This window comes from Pristis pectinata, chromosome 8, assembly GCF_009764475.1.
Source record: "Pristis pectinata isolate sPriPec2 chromosome 8, sPriPec2.1.pri, whole genome shotgun sequence".
NCBI classification, from domain to species: domain Eukaryota; kingdom Metazoa; phylum Chordata; class Chondrichthyes; order Rhinopristiformes; family Pristidae; genus Pristis; species Pristis pectinata.
This window is the reverse complement of record NC_067412.1, coordinates 81,532,339-81,549,588: the sequence shown is the minus strand read 5'-3', so window position 1 is coordinate 81,549,588 and position 17,250 is coordinate 81,532,339. Positions and strand designations below refer to the sequence as shown.

General features: G+C 40.8%; 1 protein-coding gene across 6 annotated transcripts in view; it reads left to right on the top strand.

Annotated features, from left to right (window-relative positions):
* stag2b (stromal antigen 2b) overlaps positions 1-17,250 on the top strand; it is a 122,240-nt gene that overhangs the window by 40,477 nt on the left and 64,513 nt on the right. For 4 of the 6 annotated variants that reach the window (XM_052020924.1, XM_052020921.1, XM_052020923.1 and 1 more), the window contains exons 2-3: positions 3,564-3,713; positions 12,332-12,416. In XM_052020924.1, the coding sequence (XP_051876884.1) occupies positions 3,670-3,713; positions 12,332-12,416 (129 nt within the window). In that variant the 5' untranslated portion in view covers positions 3,564-3,669. The remainder of the gene's footprint in view (positions 1-3,563; positions 3,714-12,331; positions 12,417-17,250) is intronic. The other 2 variants (XM_052020927.1, XM_052020925.1) reach the window with 1 other exon arrangement.

Genomic DNA, 17,250 nt, shown 5'->3' with positions numbered 1-17,250 from the left:
AGTTTGTGTTGGGGACTGAAGGCAATGACTTCAGTCTTTCTGGAATTTCACAACTGAAAACATCTGCTCATCCAGTCCTGGATGATAGACAAGCAGTCAGGCATTTTAGAGAGTGAACAGTCAAGAGAGGCACTAATGACATAGAATTGTGTGTCTTCTGCACAAGTAAGAGAACTAATGCTTTGTTTTTGGATTAAGTTGGCAAAGGGTTGCCTGTAAATGATAAACAGGAGAGGGCCAAGGTTAGATTTTGGGTAACACTGTAGTTAATGTTGCAGGTGCAGGAAATGAAGCCATTTTGCAGGCGCTTTGGCTGTGATTGGATAATTCAGAATGGTGTGAAGTCTCAATGGTCTGATATTGGTAGTGAGGCTTTCCAAAAGCCTGGAGTGCTTAGCAATATCAATAGCTATAGGCAGGTTAAGAAATATAGAAATAGATTTTATCATAAAGTAGAATCTTACCTATGATTTCAGTCAGACTGTTTATCATTACTATAGCTGGAGTGTAAATCTGAAAAACTCAAGCTATTTTGGGTAAGATTGCAGTAAATTTCAGAGGCTACAATTTAAGTAAAGGGTGGTAGTTGGCCAGAACAGTGCAGTCAAAGTTTGTTTTTGAGAAAGGTGATTGGAGGAAAAACTGAAAGAGAGAGAACTGTTAACAGTGTCAGGCAAGGGAGCAGGAGGTGAGCCCATGAGCGTGGAGCTTGCAGTAGCCATGATGGGAGAAACAATGGAAAACAGCTAAAACTGGGAGTGCATTAAGTTATTTTACAACATACTAAAATATTAGTATGGCAATAAAATTAATTGTAATGCATATGTGTATCACCTGCCTGTGTGTGCTCCTCCCCCTTCCCCTCCCCCCACCTTCTTGTTCTGGCTTCTTCCGTCTTTCTTTCCAGTCCTGATGAAGGGTCTCGGCCCGAAATGTCGACTGTTTATTTCCCTCCAAGGATGTTGCCTGACCTGCTGAGTTCCTCCAGCTCCAGATTCCAGCATTGCAGAATTTTTTGTCTCTGTGTATTTTCCCTTGTTTGATTTGGCCTATTTTTTCCAAGTATTTCAGTTATCTGAAGTATTGTCCCTTTAACGATTTGGCCCATGGGGGGTACATGTCCTGTAGAGTTAAGAATCTTCAATGATTTCTGAACTTGGCAGCCTTGCCATACTGATTCTATTTCTGCTTATAATCCATTTTTGTCTCTACTTTTTGTGGCCTTTCTCAGCTCTCCTCAATATTATTGATGCAGAAATATATTTGGGGTTAGTCCATCATTGCTGCGTATGATACAAGGGTAGCACAGTGGTACTACAGGTAGTGTAGCTGCCTCACAATTGCAGGTCCAGTGACCCAGGTCCAGTTCTGATGTCTGGAGTGATCTACATGGAGTTTGCACATTCTTCCTGTGACACCACGAGTTCCCCTTTGGTGCTCTGCTTTCTTCCACTCTCCAAAGGTATGTTGGTTATTAGGTTAATTGGATACTGTAAATTGCTCTCAATGTAGATGTATGGCAAAAAAATCAGGTGTCGGGGTAATGTTAATGGGCATATGTTACTGGGAAATAGGGGAATAGGATTTGACGGGATTGCTCTGAAAGCTGCCATGCTCTTCATGGGCCAAAATAGCCACCTTCTGTGTTGTAAGACAAAATGATAAAATTTGGCTGTATTCTCTGTTAAGCTGGCGGTCTTGGTAGTTTCTTGTGAATTTGTCCTTGAACCTTGGCTTTTGCCAGTAATCTGTCTTCTGAGCTTTGGTGGCTATGTCACCTCTATTCCAGGAGCAGAAATCCAGGTAAGCATTATGGGAAAAGCCATGTGTGATCATGAATAGAATGTTATGGTTAAGCGTGCTTGAACAAGTGGGGAGGACCAATTTGGCCTGACTTCTGAGTTCCTAGCTCATTTACAAAAAAACTAATATATGGTAAAAAGTGCTTTTTAGTTCCAAATTGATCCTGTTTTCAAGTGAAATGATCGTCTTAGCACAGGTAGGTTAATGGATCTAGCAAATTATCCTTGTATATTTCCATGTAGTACAATATTAAAGTTCTGAATTTAAGTTACTTACCCTTTTGTGTTGTTTTACATTTCATGCGTCTTGCTTCCCTTGCCATTTCCACCACAGCACTCTTAATTCTCACATTTTCCCTTTCCCTGCCATTCATCAGGTTCTCTGCAGGTAAGTAATTTAAAAATTGGCCACTTAGCTAGTTTCAAACATTGCCACTCAATCTTTCTGATTCTATTGAATGCTGGTTTGTGTCCAAGATGTTGGAGTTACATCACTATCTCACTGAGGACTTGGCTTTTCCTCTATTGAACATGCATCATACTGCTGAGTTTGTCATTTCTACTGTCACCATGGGTGTTCTGTTTGAACAGACCTCCCCAAGAACCAACACTGGTGCCAATAACCTGGACTATAAACATGATTTTTTTTCTTTCAGTTGCCAACAGAAACTGAAACCTCACCTTAAAGTTGGCTTTGTGCTCCTTGCTTGCAATAACATACCACTGCAGTTGGACCTTCTTTCACTTTAACATTGGTATGCCAAATTATCTGGGTGAAGGAGCATGTAGAGAATGACCACAAGAAAGGAACTTTGCTTAATATCATGGTGGCCATTTGAATGCAATAGTGGTCTTAAAAGTTTATGAAGATGAAGCTCAGACACTGAAGTTGTAATATTTTGTCTGTTTTCTGAATATTTCAATGTAGCTTGGATTTGTTATTTTCCTTCACTGCTTATTCATTCAACAATCCATTTGCTCACACTGCTTCACTCCCTCTTGTTATCTCTTTTGCTTCTAACTTTCTTTTCGACTAACTTTCTTTTCGTGTAACTTTCCAACACTCAAGTCACTGACAGTTTTTCTTCCTCACCTCTTATGCCCTCCTCCAACAACTTCCGTGCCTGCATTTACCCATGGCAGAGGAGGCTCTTTAAGTATGGTTCTGGCACTAAAGACCTAATTTTGTTAATTGTCTGCCCATATTGAAACAGTTTATTTGTGCATTTAACTGGTGGCCAGCCGATTAATGCACTAGTATTTTGTGTTGATTAGTCAGTTACACTCTCTTGCTCGTCTTTGACATTTTTGTTTGTATAAAAGAAAGTTTGTATCAATGGTATTCTGTTTGAGCAGACCTGCCTGATGACTACCTACTTTGCTAATAATCTGCATCCTGCTGACTTGTTAGCAGGCTTTTTTCTATGCACTTTAAAGTGTTATGCATATTGAAGTACTGTTTTTTGTTTCACTGGATAGTGAGTTTGGAAAACCACTAACTTGAGGCTTCCACTTCCTTCTTTCAATAGCAGTGAAACTTTGGCAGGCTTCTTGTACCTTGCCTCCACCAGTTATTGCTTTCTAATTGCTACATCAGCATTGATGGGAAATCGCAACCTGGACCCTCAGATCTGTATGAATAAGTGCTTCTCTTGATGTTTCTTATACCTGTCAAGTTAAATGAATCGTGAAATATAAATGTGAAGAGATTAATGAGGAGCAGGTCAAAAGATTCAGTTTATTTTTTTTTCTTCCTTTCAGGTTTTGCGTTCTGTGACTAGAAGTGTCTAGTTTGGAACTGAACACCCTGCTGTTGTGAAGGGGGGAGACAAATATAATTTATTTTGTCACGGAAGATGTTTAGGAGATGATAGCTGAACCTGAAATACCCACAGAGTTTCATCTCCCTCAGTAAGTTCTTTGTTATTCAGCCACACAATATTTTCGGACAGTGAGATTGATTGGTTTTGCATGTTACCCAACTTTGTACTATTAATGTTTTTTTCTCCCTTTCCTGCACCTGTGATTTGGGCTTGGGGTCCGGTTCAGTGGACCGGAAGCCCACCCAAGAGGCTATTCATATGAAAGCCCAAATGGTGAGTTTCATGTCAGTGTGGGACAGCGGAGGACAGCATGGCCAAACACAGTGCTATGCTTATTATCACAGATTCTAATTGAATAGCTTTACTCAGCTTAGCTAAAAGTTATGAAGGATAATAATAGTTATGAGCTCCATATGGCACAGAACATTTAGTTGAATATACAACAGAATTTTCAGAGCTGAAGTACTTGTTTCTCTTATTTCCATCTCTTCTGTCATATTGTCCTGTTGGCTCAATTGGAATCTTGAATTTAAGCATTGAATTTTCATACCTTCTACCATTTTTGTCAATTACGCCATTAACAAAGTTATTAGATGGCGTGTTAGAATTCGAAAACTAGATGGCTGGATGTTTACATCAATTAAGTATGAGTAAGACCAAAGATAGTTGTCTATGTCCCACAAATTTTGTTAATGAGCCAACAATAATATCCTTTTGATGCTCAACTTAGGTACTTGCACCCTTGGAATTGTACCTAGCGCTTCCTTGAGACTCTGACCACATTCTGACACTTTTTTGAGCTTTTCCATGTTATCGTACTCTCTCTGCCTTAGTTTATGTGCTGGTGAAACTGTTTACCTCTCACCTCACTTTTCCAACACACTCTCAGTTGAGCTCCCACATTTTGCTTTCCATAAATTTGGTGCCAAACAAAAGTCTGCTTGTGTCCAAACCTTACACCAACATTTGTTCGCACATTACCTCTGGCTTCAAGCAATGCCTTGGTTTTAAAATTGCTCTTAAAACCCTCTGTAGCCTTATCCATTCTGATTTCTGCTATGTTCTTAAGTGCTCTAACTCTCTGCAGTTTCTGCACTTGGTGAACATCTTCAATTTTACCATATCTACAATAAATTGCCATCAAGATTTTAATCTCTGCCGTTCTACCTGTCTTTATCCTATCTTGATGATTTTATAACTCCTGTTCTCATATGTTGATAATGCTCCTCTGATGAATCTTGAATGTTTTATTATGTTAAAATAGCTAGATAAAAACAAGTGACTGATGTAACTCATGAACTGTAATTCTATACTTTTCAAAGTTTCTTGGATAATTTGTAACTACTTGAAAACTTGAAACCATATTATCTGAAAAAGTTTGGCCCATGCAGTCTGGCCATTAATTACTATAGGGCAAGCTAATTTGACACAAGGATGTAGATATTTATATAATACCAGCCTTTTTGTGGACTTCTCTCCAATTGTCATATTATCTTCATCTCACTGGCTTGGAGGTCTTTGAAATTCTGGCCTCTGCTATAAACTGTGTAGCTTTTTTTCCCCGCAAACGTGTTGCGTTGCATACTCTGGAAGAGATGAAAGGGTCCAAAATTCAGTTCCATACTACATGTTGTTTGTTTACACAAACTGTTGAATTAATTCACGTATGGATCTGATGTGCACATGCACATTTGGAGTGTTGATTGCTGCAGATAGCATGCTGGTGAGGTTGTTGGAATAATTGCAGCTTGTGCCTGTCAGAAGTATGCAGAATTGACCGATCATGAAACCAATCGGCATGCAAAACGGATTTTATGATAACAATGCAGTTTTGAGGCTTAAAGTTCCAGCTTCACAGTAGGAAAGCCTTTCACCTCTCTTCCCCTTTGCCACCCCCAAAAAAAAACAAAACTAATGGTAGCTGATTGGTCCATCCCAGGATTGTTTAAACTTGCTGAGGTGAACAGGGAGTAGTGTGTCGATCATGCAGCATAGAAACATGCTCTTCAGCCATGTTTCGGCTCACTGAGTCCATGTTGACCATCAGGCACTTATTTACAGTAATTTTGTTTTATTGTCACCACATTCCCATCAACTTCATCCAGATACTAGCACAAACCCTACACATGAAGGGCAATTTGCAGTAGCCTACCTCCCCACACATCCCTAGGGTTTGTGAGGAAAACAGCTCCCAGAGGAAACTGACAGTCACATGGAAAATGTGCAAACTCCGCATAGAGAACACTGGAGGTCAGGATTAATCTCAGGTCACTGGAGTTGTGAGGTAGCAACTCCACTAATTGTATTACTGTGCAATCTGAGCGTGAGTGTTGAATTACATTGTAATGATTTCAAGCTTCTGCAGGAAACAATTAGTCATAGAAATAGCTGCAGCGGCAGCCATTCTCATTGGAATACAATATGTATGGTAAAAGGAACAGAGCACATGCAGAGAAGGAAATTTTCCTAGGAGCAGCAGAAAAAGAACTGGAGGCCATATTTGCTCAAGATGTTGAATGAACAATTCTGTCCAAACTTTAGTAAGGAACAAGCAACAAGGGTTTTGTGTTTCATTAACTATGTCCTTAATGAAATCTGCTGTAGCCACAACTAACTGTAGAGAAGCCAAGTTGCCCTTTGCAGGTGTTAATAATGGTGGATTTCATGGCCATCCGTCCATTGATCACTGCTGCTATCAGTATCTTCACTGCGCCACTGCATCTTTTGGCTGTTTGAGGAAAAAAATCAAACTAACACAAAGCTCATGGTCTCCTGGACAGCACTGAGCCCAACTCTCCCCTGTGTTTCTGAGATACGGGCAACCTCCAACTAGCACCTTGAAACACTGGAGAGATGCTACTAATCTGACTCTGCAAAATCCTCCACATCCACTGGCACAAAAAGTTTACCAACATCAGCATTCTTTCCAAGGCTGAAGTCCCCAAGGCCTGAATTACGGTCGGTTGACTCTGATGGGCTGGCCATGGATCTTGGAAAAGTGGAACATCCCCACCAATGTGTGGGAATTACCAGTTCATGACTGCACAAAATGGTGCAGGAACATTTGGGATGGTAGAAGGACCTTAAATCCAGTTATTAGGAGCACAAACGTCCAGCAGAAGGAACATGCCATATCCCAAACTTAGCTACTCGCTAGTATGGTCTGGCACCTCTCGACTCACCTGAGAGTCTTTTGGTCCTACAAGGGCCTTATCAGCCATCTCAGAACTCACAGAGCTGGAGTGGAAGCAATTGTCCTTTGAGCTTTATGGACTGCTGAGGAAGCGAACTAGTACTTTACACACTTGCCTCTAAGTCATGAGGTTATGGATCTAACTTCTTTGCAAAGGGTATAAACAAACATTTTGGCAGTTGTTCCAATGCAGCAGTGAGGAAGTGTGGCAATTTTGAAGTTGCCTCCTTTTCAGTTGAAGTGTGAAGTCGCAGCCCCATCTGGCCTTGAGTAAATGTAAAAAAAACACCACAGCATTATTTTGAAGAATAGTTGGTGTCCTGACTGATAATTTTAGCTCAACCTACATAATAGATCAAATTATTGCATCATTGTAACACAGCTATGTATTGTGTGCATATAAACTGGCTTTTTTCCAACATTACAATGGTTGTTGCATTTCAGAGAGTGCTTGATTGATTGTAAAGTGCTTTGGGACATAAGGGACATAAAAGACAATGTGTGAATGCAAGTCTACCTTCCTTTGATTCTTTAATAGTTTACTGTACTATTTACATATGAATCATCCTTTTGAAGTAAGATCTCCATCTCCCCTTCACTGTGACGAGAAAGATCGATGATTTAAATAGTGAGAAGTTCAAGAGTGTTCTTAAGAAGGGTCTAAGTAGTCTTGTGTACATCACATAGTTAAGATGCAAGTTCAGCAAAAAATTAGGAAGACAAACATCATTTTGGCCTTAATTGCAACAAGATTTAAGTGCAAGAATAAAGTTGTTTTGCTCAAATTTGAGTATCTGGAAGATCATACACAGCTCTGCTCACCCTACCAAAGGAAAGATGTGTGTGTATTGTTACGGACTCAGTGAATGTACCTTTAAGATAGAGAGTGTGTGTGTATTTGTGTGTGTGGCGTGCTTACGTCAATAGAAGATAAAGGACGTAATGACGTTGTGGAAGAAGAAGAAGAGAGAGAGAAGGGAGAGAGACACCAGCCTGCTAGTTTTTCTCTATCAATGGATGAGAAACAATAACTGTGTCTACCACTGAAATCCATGTATGGAAGTTGGAAGTAATCCAGTGGAGTTCACTTTGTTGCTGACCTGTAGAAGGAAACAGGTATTTGTGTGTGGACGACCACGATTCGGATGCTTTCCGGGGTGAGGAAGTCACTACTGAGTAAACACTGAAGTGTCGTTTGGGTTCCATCGTGGAACATTTGGATTTCGTAATTACTCTCTCTATGTTCTCTACATCTACGTCTTCAGACAACGGTGGTTGTTGAAGAAGCCCTTGCTCATGTTTCACCTTATGGCTTGCGGAACTGAACTTTAAGAACCATTCCGGAACTGGGAGTTTTGGACTTTGTCACACACACACGAAGAGTTTAGTTTTGGGGTTAACGTTCAAGGTTTAACATTTTTGAATTCTAACATACTAACATTTTTACTTTTATTTTACGTATTATCATAAGTAGTGATTAATAAAATAGTTTTTAACACTGAATCCTGCTCAGTGTGTTTCTTTTGTTGCTGGTTCGTGACAGTATATAGTGGAAGCATTGCAGCATAGGTTAGCCAGGTTAATCCCTTGGAGGACGGGATTGATGTATGACGAGCGATTAAGCAGATTGCCTTGTACGCTCTGGGGAGAAAATGAGAGGTAATCCCAATGAAGTGGCAGCAAGTCTGAAGAGGCTTGACAGAGTAGACATGGAGTTGCTGTTTCCCTTGGTAGAGGTGTCCAGGAATCTCAGTCTCAAAATAAGAGGCTGCCAATTCAGGACTGAAATGGGAAGAAATTTCTTCATCCAAAAGGCTTGGTCACTAAGTGCAGGCTCTCCCTGGGTAATGAACAGGTTCCACTTTTACAGACACCCTTAAGTTGATTTTGTCCTTAAGTCAGAAAATACACATTCCCCACTCATCCTTATTGTGCAAACAGGTCATTCTCACTGCCATGCAGACAGATGGACATGCACACATCCTGGAACTTCCGGGTGACCAGCCTGATACCCAACTACCATGGGCATTGGTCAACCAGCTGGTACCCATCTCAACCCCTTGGCTTGCGACCTTGGCCAACTGGCCAAGCTCCTACCCATTTCCCTGCATTTGCTAGGCAATAGGACATTCCACTTATCCCAATCTGGCTCATTGCGTGTCTGAGATTTGTCTCTCTGGGACCTCTCCTGTTGGACACTTCATCTCCCTGCTCTGTTCTCCTCCCTCAATCCCTCACTACGAAGTCAGTTTCTCCCTTCTCCCTCTCCCTCTCACTTTGCCATATGCTGTGCAGTGTAGCCATTTTCCCTCCAGTATTTCTATGTTAGATTCATGTCATTATGCTGCACTAATGCCTGATGTTGAATTTGTGTGCTATTTTTGCGCATTAAATCAGACAGATAGGAGGATGTGGTTTGAACTGGGTAGCAGTACTTACAAAAATTATTTCAGAAGTTTAAAATGTCATCGTTTGGGGGATTCGCTTTAACTTCTGCTGTAGAATTTTTCAGTTTTCTACTGTGAGATGCTCTACCTTTGGTTTATTTGGCTGCTTTGTGTAACAGCTGAAGGTGTTGCGACAGCTCCGATCTTCAGGCTGTGCTGTTCCCCAAAACAGCAACTTCCATTTACTTGTTTCAGAAGCATTGTTCTTTTTGTTCATTGCAGTTTTAGGTTGTTACATTTGGCCTTAAAACAGTTTGTACTCAATGCTCTGCTGTCTGCTTGTGATCAAATAGCAAGTTTTGTTGACTGATGTTACTGGCCTTTGGATGGCTTTGCTACTGAATAGTTGCATGATTTTAATATTTTGTGCTTTAATAAAGCACTCGAAATAACATGCGTGTTATCTGCTTGGTGACATGAGCACAGTTTTTGCTTGAATCATTTCAATTAAAAATGGTAAAATAATTTTTTAGTGAGAAGCTTCTTACTAAGTATTAGTTAAAGATCACCCTTATTCTTCAAGGATTTGCTTGAAGGGAATCTGTCTCCTTGATTTGCAAATGTTCAAATTTCAGACCTTTAACCTTCAATTGGTGCTGTTCTCTAGTGAAGGTACTCACAGAGTGCCATTGGGTAGAGAGTTATCAGATTTGGATCCAGTGGCAATGCAAGAATGGTGTGATGCATGCTTTGAGTCAGCTTAGTGTGACTTTGTGTTGGATGGGAACTTGTAGGTATGTAGCATGTGTCCCAGTCATTATCCTTCTGTTGGCAGAGGTCAGAGTTTTGGTAGAGGGAGTTATCATAGGTGAATAATTGCAATTGATTTTGTAGATGGCATTCGCTGCAGCCACAGTGCACCAGTGGTGGAGAGGATGAATATATTTTGTGGTGAGAGGGGTCCCAATCAACCAGGCTGCTTTACCCTGAATATTGTGTTTGTCTTGGACTGGCACTCATCCAAGTCAATGGAGAAGATACCTTGAGTGCCTTGCAGATGGTGGAAAGGCTTTGGGTGTCAGGAAGTAAGTCAGTTATTGCAGGATACTAGGCCTCTTGGTGTTTGGGCATATTGGCCTGTATGTAATATTGCTCTTAATTCATGAATGTTATTAAATATAAATCTGGGAAGTAGAAATCAAAAATCTACATGTACGGAAAGATTGATCTGAAAGGCTTTTTATGTTAATTTTTGTCTTTTATTGCCCAGATTATTTGCACATGTCTACTCAATTTTGCATGTGAAATAATCTTGTAATGCAATTCATTTACATTCATTGTAAATGATTAAAGTCTGTAGCCTATTCAAAGCCATGCTTTTGCTTTCTTGTCCAGGCCTTTGAATAATTTGTCAAAATAAATCCCTCTGAGGAGATAAGGAAATGGTTCTGTTGTTGTTTGTGCTTCTGTAAAATTTAATTTTCAAGTAGCTGTACTACAAATTGTCACCACCTGCCACAAAACAGTCTTCCAGGAATGACCTCTGGACTTTGCCAGCACGGTCAATAGTGCTGTTGCCAAACTTCTGTTGATGGTGATATACACGTGAAATCCCTTACCCAGCATCGATTTTGCTTTTTCCATCCTTACCACTACTACTAAGTGATATTCAATGTGGAGGTATATTTATTTCATTTGACAGAGAGGGTAAAGTGTTTATCCATGTTTGAATAGATGCATACTTAATGGGACTAGAACCTGTGTTAAATACATGCAGAGGTTTTCCTCCCTCCCTAAATACACAATGAGTTTGTTGTGCATGTGTGATAAAACAGATGAAAGTCAATAAAGAAACGATGCTGGAAATCTAAAATAAAAACAAATGCTGGAAATACTTAATTGGCCAGGCAGCATCTGTGGAAGGAGAACCAATATTGATGTTTCAGGTTGAAGATCAGTCGTAGCCATTTCATAGGACAATATAGAATTAACTTTATTGTTGGGGGCCTGGAGTATAGGCAAGATCAGTATGGGGTGCAGGTTTCTCTTCCTAAAGAATCTCAGTGAACAAAATTAGCTTTTCATAATCCAATAGTTGTTTGCTTATTTAATAATCTGTCATATACACATATCTGAATTTATGCTGATGCAAACATGGAGGAATAGAATTTCAAAGCCTTTGTTCAATGAATCTTTGCTTCTGATATTTTGCTGCTTGTGAATTTTATTTCTGCTATTTTAGCTAGATATTCAGTATAAAGCTCAGTTGTAGCCATGATGCAACTTGTTGAATATGACATAGATCGATCCAATCATAGCACACTGGTACCTTGCTTAGCACACAGGATGCATTCTCAAGAATGAGAATGTTAATTGCCATCATTACATATATAAGAGATGTGTTACTGACAGCATATGTGCTGATAATTTGGCATGAAATCCTGCTTTCTCTGCTGATGTGCCAGAAACCTTGCAGATTCCTGCCCTCCCCGCTGCTGCATGCTACTAGATCAGAAAATGGGCATAAATCTCTGTCCTCCAATGCACTCCCACATTAGTGAATCATTCAAGGCTCAGTGTGGAGAGACTTTGTGTGAGAGCTGGTGTTGTGGAAGCTGGGGCAAGAGATATGACCATTCTGCACTGAAATGAGAGCTTAATGCTGCATCCTGGATGGCATCATGACTGTAGACCATTGCTGGGAACTGGCAGCAACCGCTCTTTGTATTGACAGATTGCCCAGACGCTATGATCTCTCTCATTACCGCTTCTTGAATGTGAAGGAAACTGTTGTCTCCCCTTCTGTTCGGCAGCAGTGTTTTGCCCGGCTTGGGCTCTCACTGTGAGGTCCTATTGACCTGTGGTAATTCATAGTTGTGCACAATTCAAGCAGATGTCTTCTTCAGAATACAGTGAGATACATATCTGCAAGTGTTCAGCCTAGAGGACCAAGAGCATCATAATGAATCAGTGTTCTGCAGGGTATTGCTAAACTAGGTGGCAGTGTAATTATTTAATCTATTTTGCTGCTAATGCATTACTTTGTCGTTACATTGCCACAATTTTAGTTGGAAAATGAACTTCTTAGAGGTTTGACTTTTACTGATCAGTCAATTTTCTTAACAGGGAGACTGAAACACATTTCTCCTCTGATACTGATTTTGAAGATTTCGATGGAAAAACTTACAATCCAATCAAGGTGAAAGACAGTGTAAGTTTCTCTCTCAATTTATTTGTTAGTTTTTGAGTGTAGCTGCACATCTTGTAGTGTTTTCTGTTTCCAGTTACTTTGCCAATTTTCTATCCATGTTGTTACCATCCTTTTTATTTCATGCCCTTCAATCTTGATCGCAAGCCTATTATCTGCCTATTGCCTTATGAAATGTCATTTGGAAGCCTAACTATACCAGATGAACCACTTTTTCCTCATCAGCCATCTTTGTTACCAGCTGCGAAAACTTCCATCAGTTTAGGTACGCAGAATTTGCTTTTAACAAATCCATGTTGGTTTTTCCTAATCAATCTATGCTGAGCGTCATAGCAGTGGAACAGTCCGTTTGATCCACCACATCTGGGCTGACAGTTGCACCCATTTTTATACAAATACCATTTTACCCGCATTATGTCCATAGCCTTCTGTGTTTTGCCAATTCAAGACAGAATCAGGTTTATTATCACTGACATCTGTCATGAAATTTGTTGTTTTGTGGTAGAAGTACAGTGCAAGACATAAAGACAAAAATACCATAAGTTACAAAAATAAATAAATAGTGCAAAAGAGGAATAATGAGGTAGTGTTCATGGACAGTTCAGAAATCTAATGGCAGAGGGCAAGAAGCTGCTCCTGAAATAGTGAGTGTGGGTCATCAGGCTCATGTACCTCCTCCCTGATGGTAACGTGAAGAGAGCGTGTCCCAGATCGTGAGGGTCCTTAATGATGGATCCTGCCTTCTTGAGACACCACGATGGAAGGGAGGGTTGTGCCCGTGATGGAGCTGGCTGAGTCTACAACCCTCTGCAGCTTCTTTTAATCCTGCACATTGGAGCTTCCATACCAGGTGGTGATGCAATCAGTCAGAATGCTTCCCACTGTACATCTGTAGAAATTTGCAAGTGTCTTTGGTGACATACCAAATCTCCTCAAACCCCAAGTAGAGTCGCCGGCCTGCCGCCTTCATGATTGTATCAATGTTTTGGGCCCAAGATAGATCCTCTGCGATGTTGATGCCCAGGAACTTGAAGCTGCCTTACCCTTTCCACTGCTGAGCTTTCAATGAAGACTGGTGTGTGTTACAAACATAGAACAGTACAGCACAGAATAGGCCCTTTGGCCCACAATGTTGTGTCGACATAGCTGTTCCCTCCTACCTAAATTGCTCATATCCCTCTATTTGCCTCCACCACCCTGTAGAGGCATCCACCACTCTGAGTGAAAAGCGTACCCTTCATGTCTGTTCTGAACCTACCCCATTTCGCTTTCCTGAAATGTTCTCCCGACTTCCCCTTCCTGAAGTCCACAATCAATTCCTTGGTCTCACCGATGTTGAGTGCAAGGTTGTTGTTGTGACACCACTCAACCAGCCGATCTATCTCACTCCTGTCCGCCTCCTGATAGCCACCTGAGATTCTACCAACAACAGTGGTGTCATCGGCGAATTTATAGATGGCGTTTGAGCTGTGCCTAGCCACATGGTCATGAGTGTAGAGAGAGTAGAGCAGTGGGCTAAGCACACATCCTTGAGGTATGCCTGTGTTGATTGTCAGCGAGGAGGAGATGTTACTACTGATACACACTAACTGTGGTCTCCCAATAAGGAAGTTGAGGATCCAGTTGCAGAGGGAGGTACAGAGCCCCAGGTTTTCAAGCTTGTTGATTAGCACTGCGGGGATGATGGTTTTGAACTCTGAGCTGTAATCGATAAAAAGCAGCCTGACATAGGCAGCCTCACAGCAGCCTAGGCGATAGTCATTGGGGCAACTCACCTTGCACTCCAGATACTAAAATTTTTGTGAAAGTATCTGCACCACCACGTTGGGTAGGGCATTACAGATTTCAACCACTCTTTTGAAAAAAAATTTCCCTGTATAAACACTACCTTTCACCTTAAGCCTTTGCCCTCTTGTATTAGACTCACTCATGATGCGAAAAATCTTCTTACTATCTACGCTATCTATCCCTCTCATAACTTTGTATACCTCTATCAGGTCACCTCTCAGTTTCCTCTGCTCCAGGGATAACAAACCTAGCCTATGCAATCTTTCCTTATAACTGAAGTACTCCAGTCCAGGCAATGTCCTGGTGAATCTCCTTTGCACGGTCCCCAGTGCAATCGCATCCTTCCCAGAGTGGCCTCTAGAACTGCACATAATACTCCCAAGTGTGGCCTAACCAATGTTTTACGAAGTTATAATATGATGTCCCAGCTTTTACATGGAATGCCAAGGCCGATGAGCGCAAACGTCCCTTCTGCTTTCTTCACCACCTTATCCACCTGTGTTACTACTTTCAGGGATTTATGGACGCACTGCAAGGTCCCTCTGCTCATTAACTCTCCCTGGGCTCCTACATTTACTATGTACCTCCTACCCTTGTTTGCTCTCCCAGAATGCATCACTTTGTACTTGTCAGAGCTAAGGCAGTCTCCAGCAACTTTAACCTTGCTTAGCTGATGTGTGTCAGATTCTGACACTGGGTCTCTGAAATAATCAATAATCTATTGTAGAACCTATACCCCAAGAACTATTAGAAGTCAAAGATATAGGTAGTGGCAAATATATCGTCTTATCGGTAAGTTATGATTATAACTCCACAGTTTGTTTCTGAGATAACTAAACCACAGAGGTCGATGCTGCATTACAATATTGAAGGAGTGTTGCATTGTTGAGGGTGCTGTGGTTTGGATGATAAAGTTGGCTCTCTCCTATTCAAGTGAGTATTTAAGATTCTACTGTTTGGACAATGGAAAACTGGGAATTCTTAGTGTCCTGACCAACATTCCTCCTTGGATCAACAGCAGCAGAAACAGATACACTTGTTATTCACATTCTTGCTTTTCGTAGGATCTTTGCACAATGTTTTGCTTTCACTTAACGATCGTCACAGTACTGCAAAATAATTCATTGTATGTGAAGTTCTTTGAAAGGAGTCAACTTAATTATGTTTTCTTTTCTATCATTTTGGGCCTTTTCACTCAATTTCCATATCTAACTTGGGATTCTTCCTGATGGAGTCTCAGATATTCATTGACTCTTTGTGGCCTTAGTTGAATTAATACATCCACTTTCACCAGCTAACTATGTGATTCCTCTTTACAAGGGGCAGCATTGCCTGAAGCACTAGATACATACTGCCATCACCCTTTCTCCCCACCCCCCCCACCAGCCATTTCTGACAGGCAAAGCAGAATGACACATGTTTGACAGTAAATATCAGATGCATTCTCACAAGACTGGACAGAAGAAAATTGGAACTTATTGAGGAAGACGTGGCAATTTGATATTACCGCTCACATGTCTAAAGTACTCCAAGATTCTCTTGATATTTGATCATCTTGTCTCTGTCGTTGATGTGATCAATAGGGACAGATCTACTACTGAAAGATGGAAATTCCTCCTGTTTAATGCCAGAGGACTGCCTAAATTACTGACCCAAAATATCAAAAGTTCCTTTCCTCCCACAGATGCTGCTTGATCTGTTGAGTTCCTCCAGCAAATTGTTGGTTACCTAAATTACTGGATCAGCATCTGGTGGCCTAGACTACTGATTCGGAGGCATGAGTTTGAGTCCTCCCACAGCTGGGGAAATAAAATTCAACTAATTAAATTTTGAAAATAAAGCTTGCACCTGTGACAGAGGGGAAATAAAAAATGTGATTCTCCGATGCCCTTCAGAGAAGGAAATCCATTGTTTTCACCCAGTCTGGCCTCTGTGACTCCAGACCCACTAATGTGGTTGACTTTCCAGTGCCACCTTAGCACAGGAGCAGTTAGGGATGGAGATAAATGCTGGCCTTGCCAATGAAGCTGAAATGAAGTGACTGCTAATTTGGTACTTTGTTATTGTTTCTGGAACTTTCCTACCACTGATGTTAAACTGACTGATCAATAATTCCTGGCTTTACCCTTTGTTTTCTTGAAGATGGGTGTAATTTGTACAGTTTTCTGGTCCTTGGAAGATTACAGCCAGGGCCTCTTTACTTTCCCTTATTTCCCTTGCAACCTCGTATGGTTCCCCTACTGACCAGTTGATGTATCTACTTTTATGTACAACTAGTCTTTCCAGTACCTCAGTTTTCCATTCAGATTCTCAATTACAACTTCCTTTTCTGGAACTCCAACTGCATTGTCTTCCTCTGGGAAGACTGATCTCAAGTATTCATTTAGTATCTCATTCATTCCCTGTGCTTCATAAGTGAATTTCTGTTTTGGTGACTGAGCGATCCTACTTCTCCTCTTGTAAGCATTTTCCTTGTTCACAAGCCTGTAAGAATATTTTTGGATCTCTTTGCGCACTGCAAATTTTTGCTTTCTCCTTGCCTCTCTAATTTTGAAAAAACTTTTCTTCTGAGCTCTGCTGTCAGTCTGCTTATAGCTCGTATTAACAAGCTAGCATCAGCCTCTAATGTACTGATGAAGACTGTTTTTGAACACTTCAGAAATTCCTCCTCCCAGGTTATTGCTATCCAGGTCTGTATTTGGATTGCTGAAATCCCCTATTATGGCTTTTGCACAGCACTCATTTCCCTGCAAATTTGCTCAATATCTTTTCCACTAATTGAGATCCTATAGAATAGTCCCAGTTGTGTAACTTTGTTTTTTCTTTCTTAATTCTAAATCGATTCTATCTTTCATTGTTCTAGAACATCATGTCCCTCGAGCTTTGCAATAATTTCCTTGAACTGTTCTGTCCTTTCCTCTGTTCCCAATTTTTCTCAAACTTGTTTCCAGGAGCACTTGGACTCCACTCCTGTCATATTCTCGACAATATCTCTGTCATTACTGATGTTGGTTAATTTCACTTGCAGCTGACTGGACTTGTTCTTGTC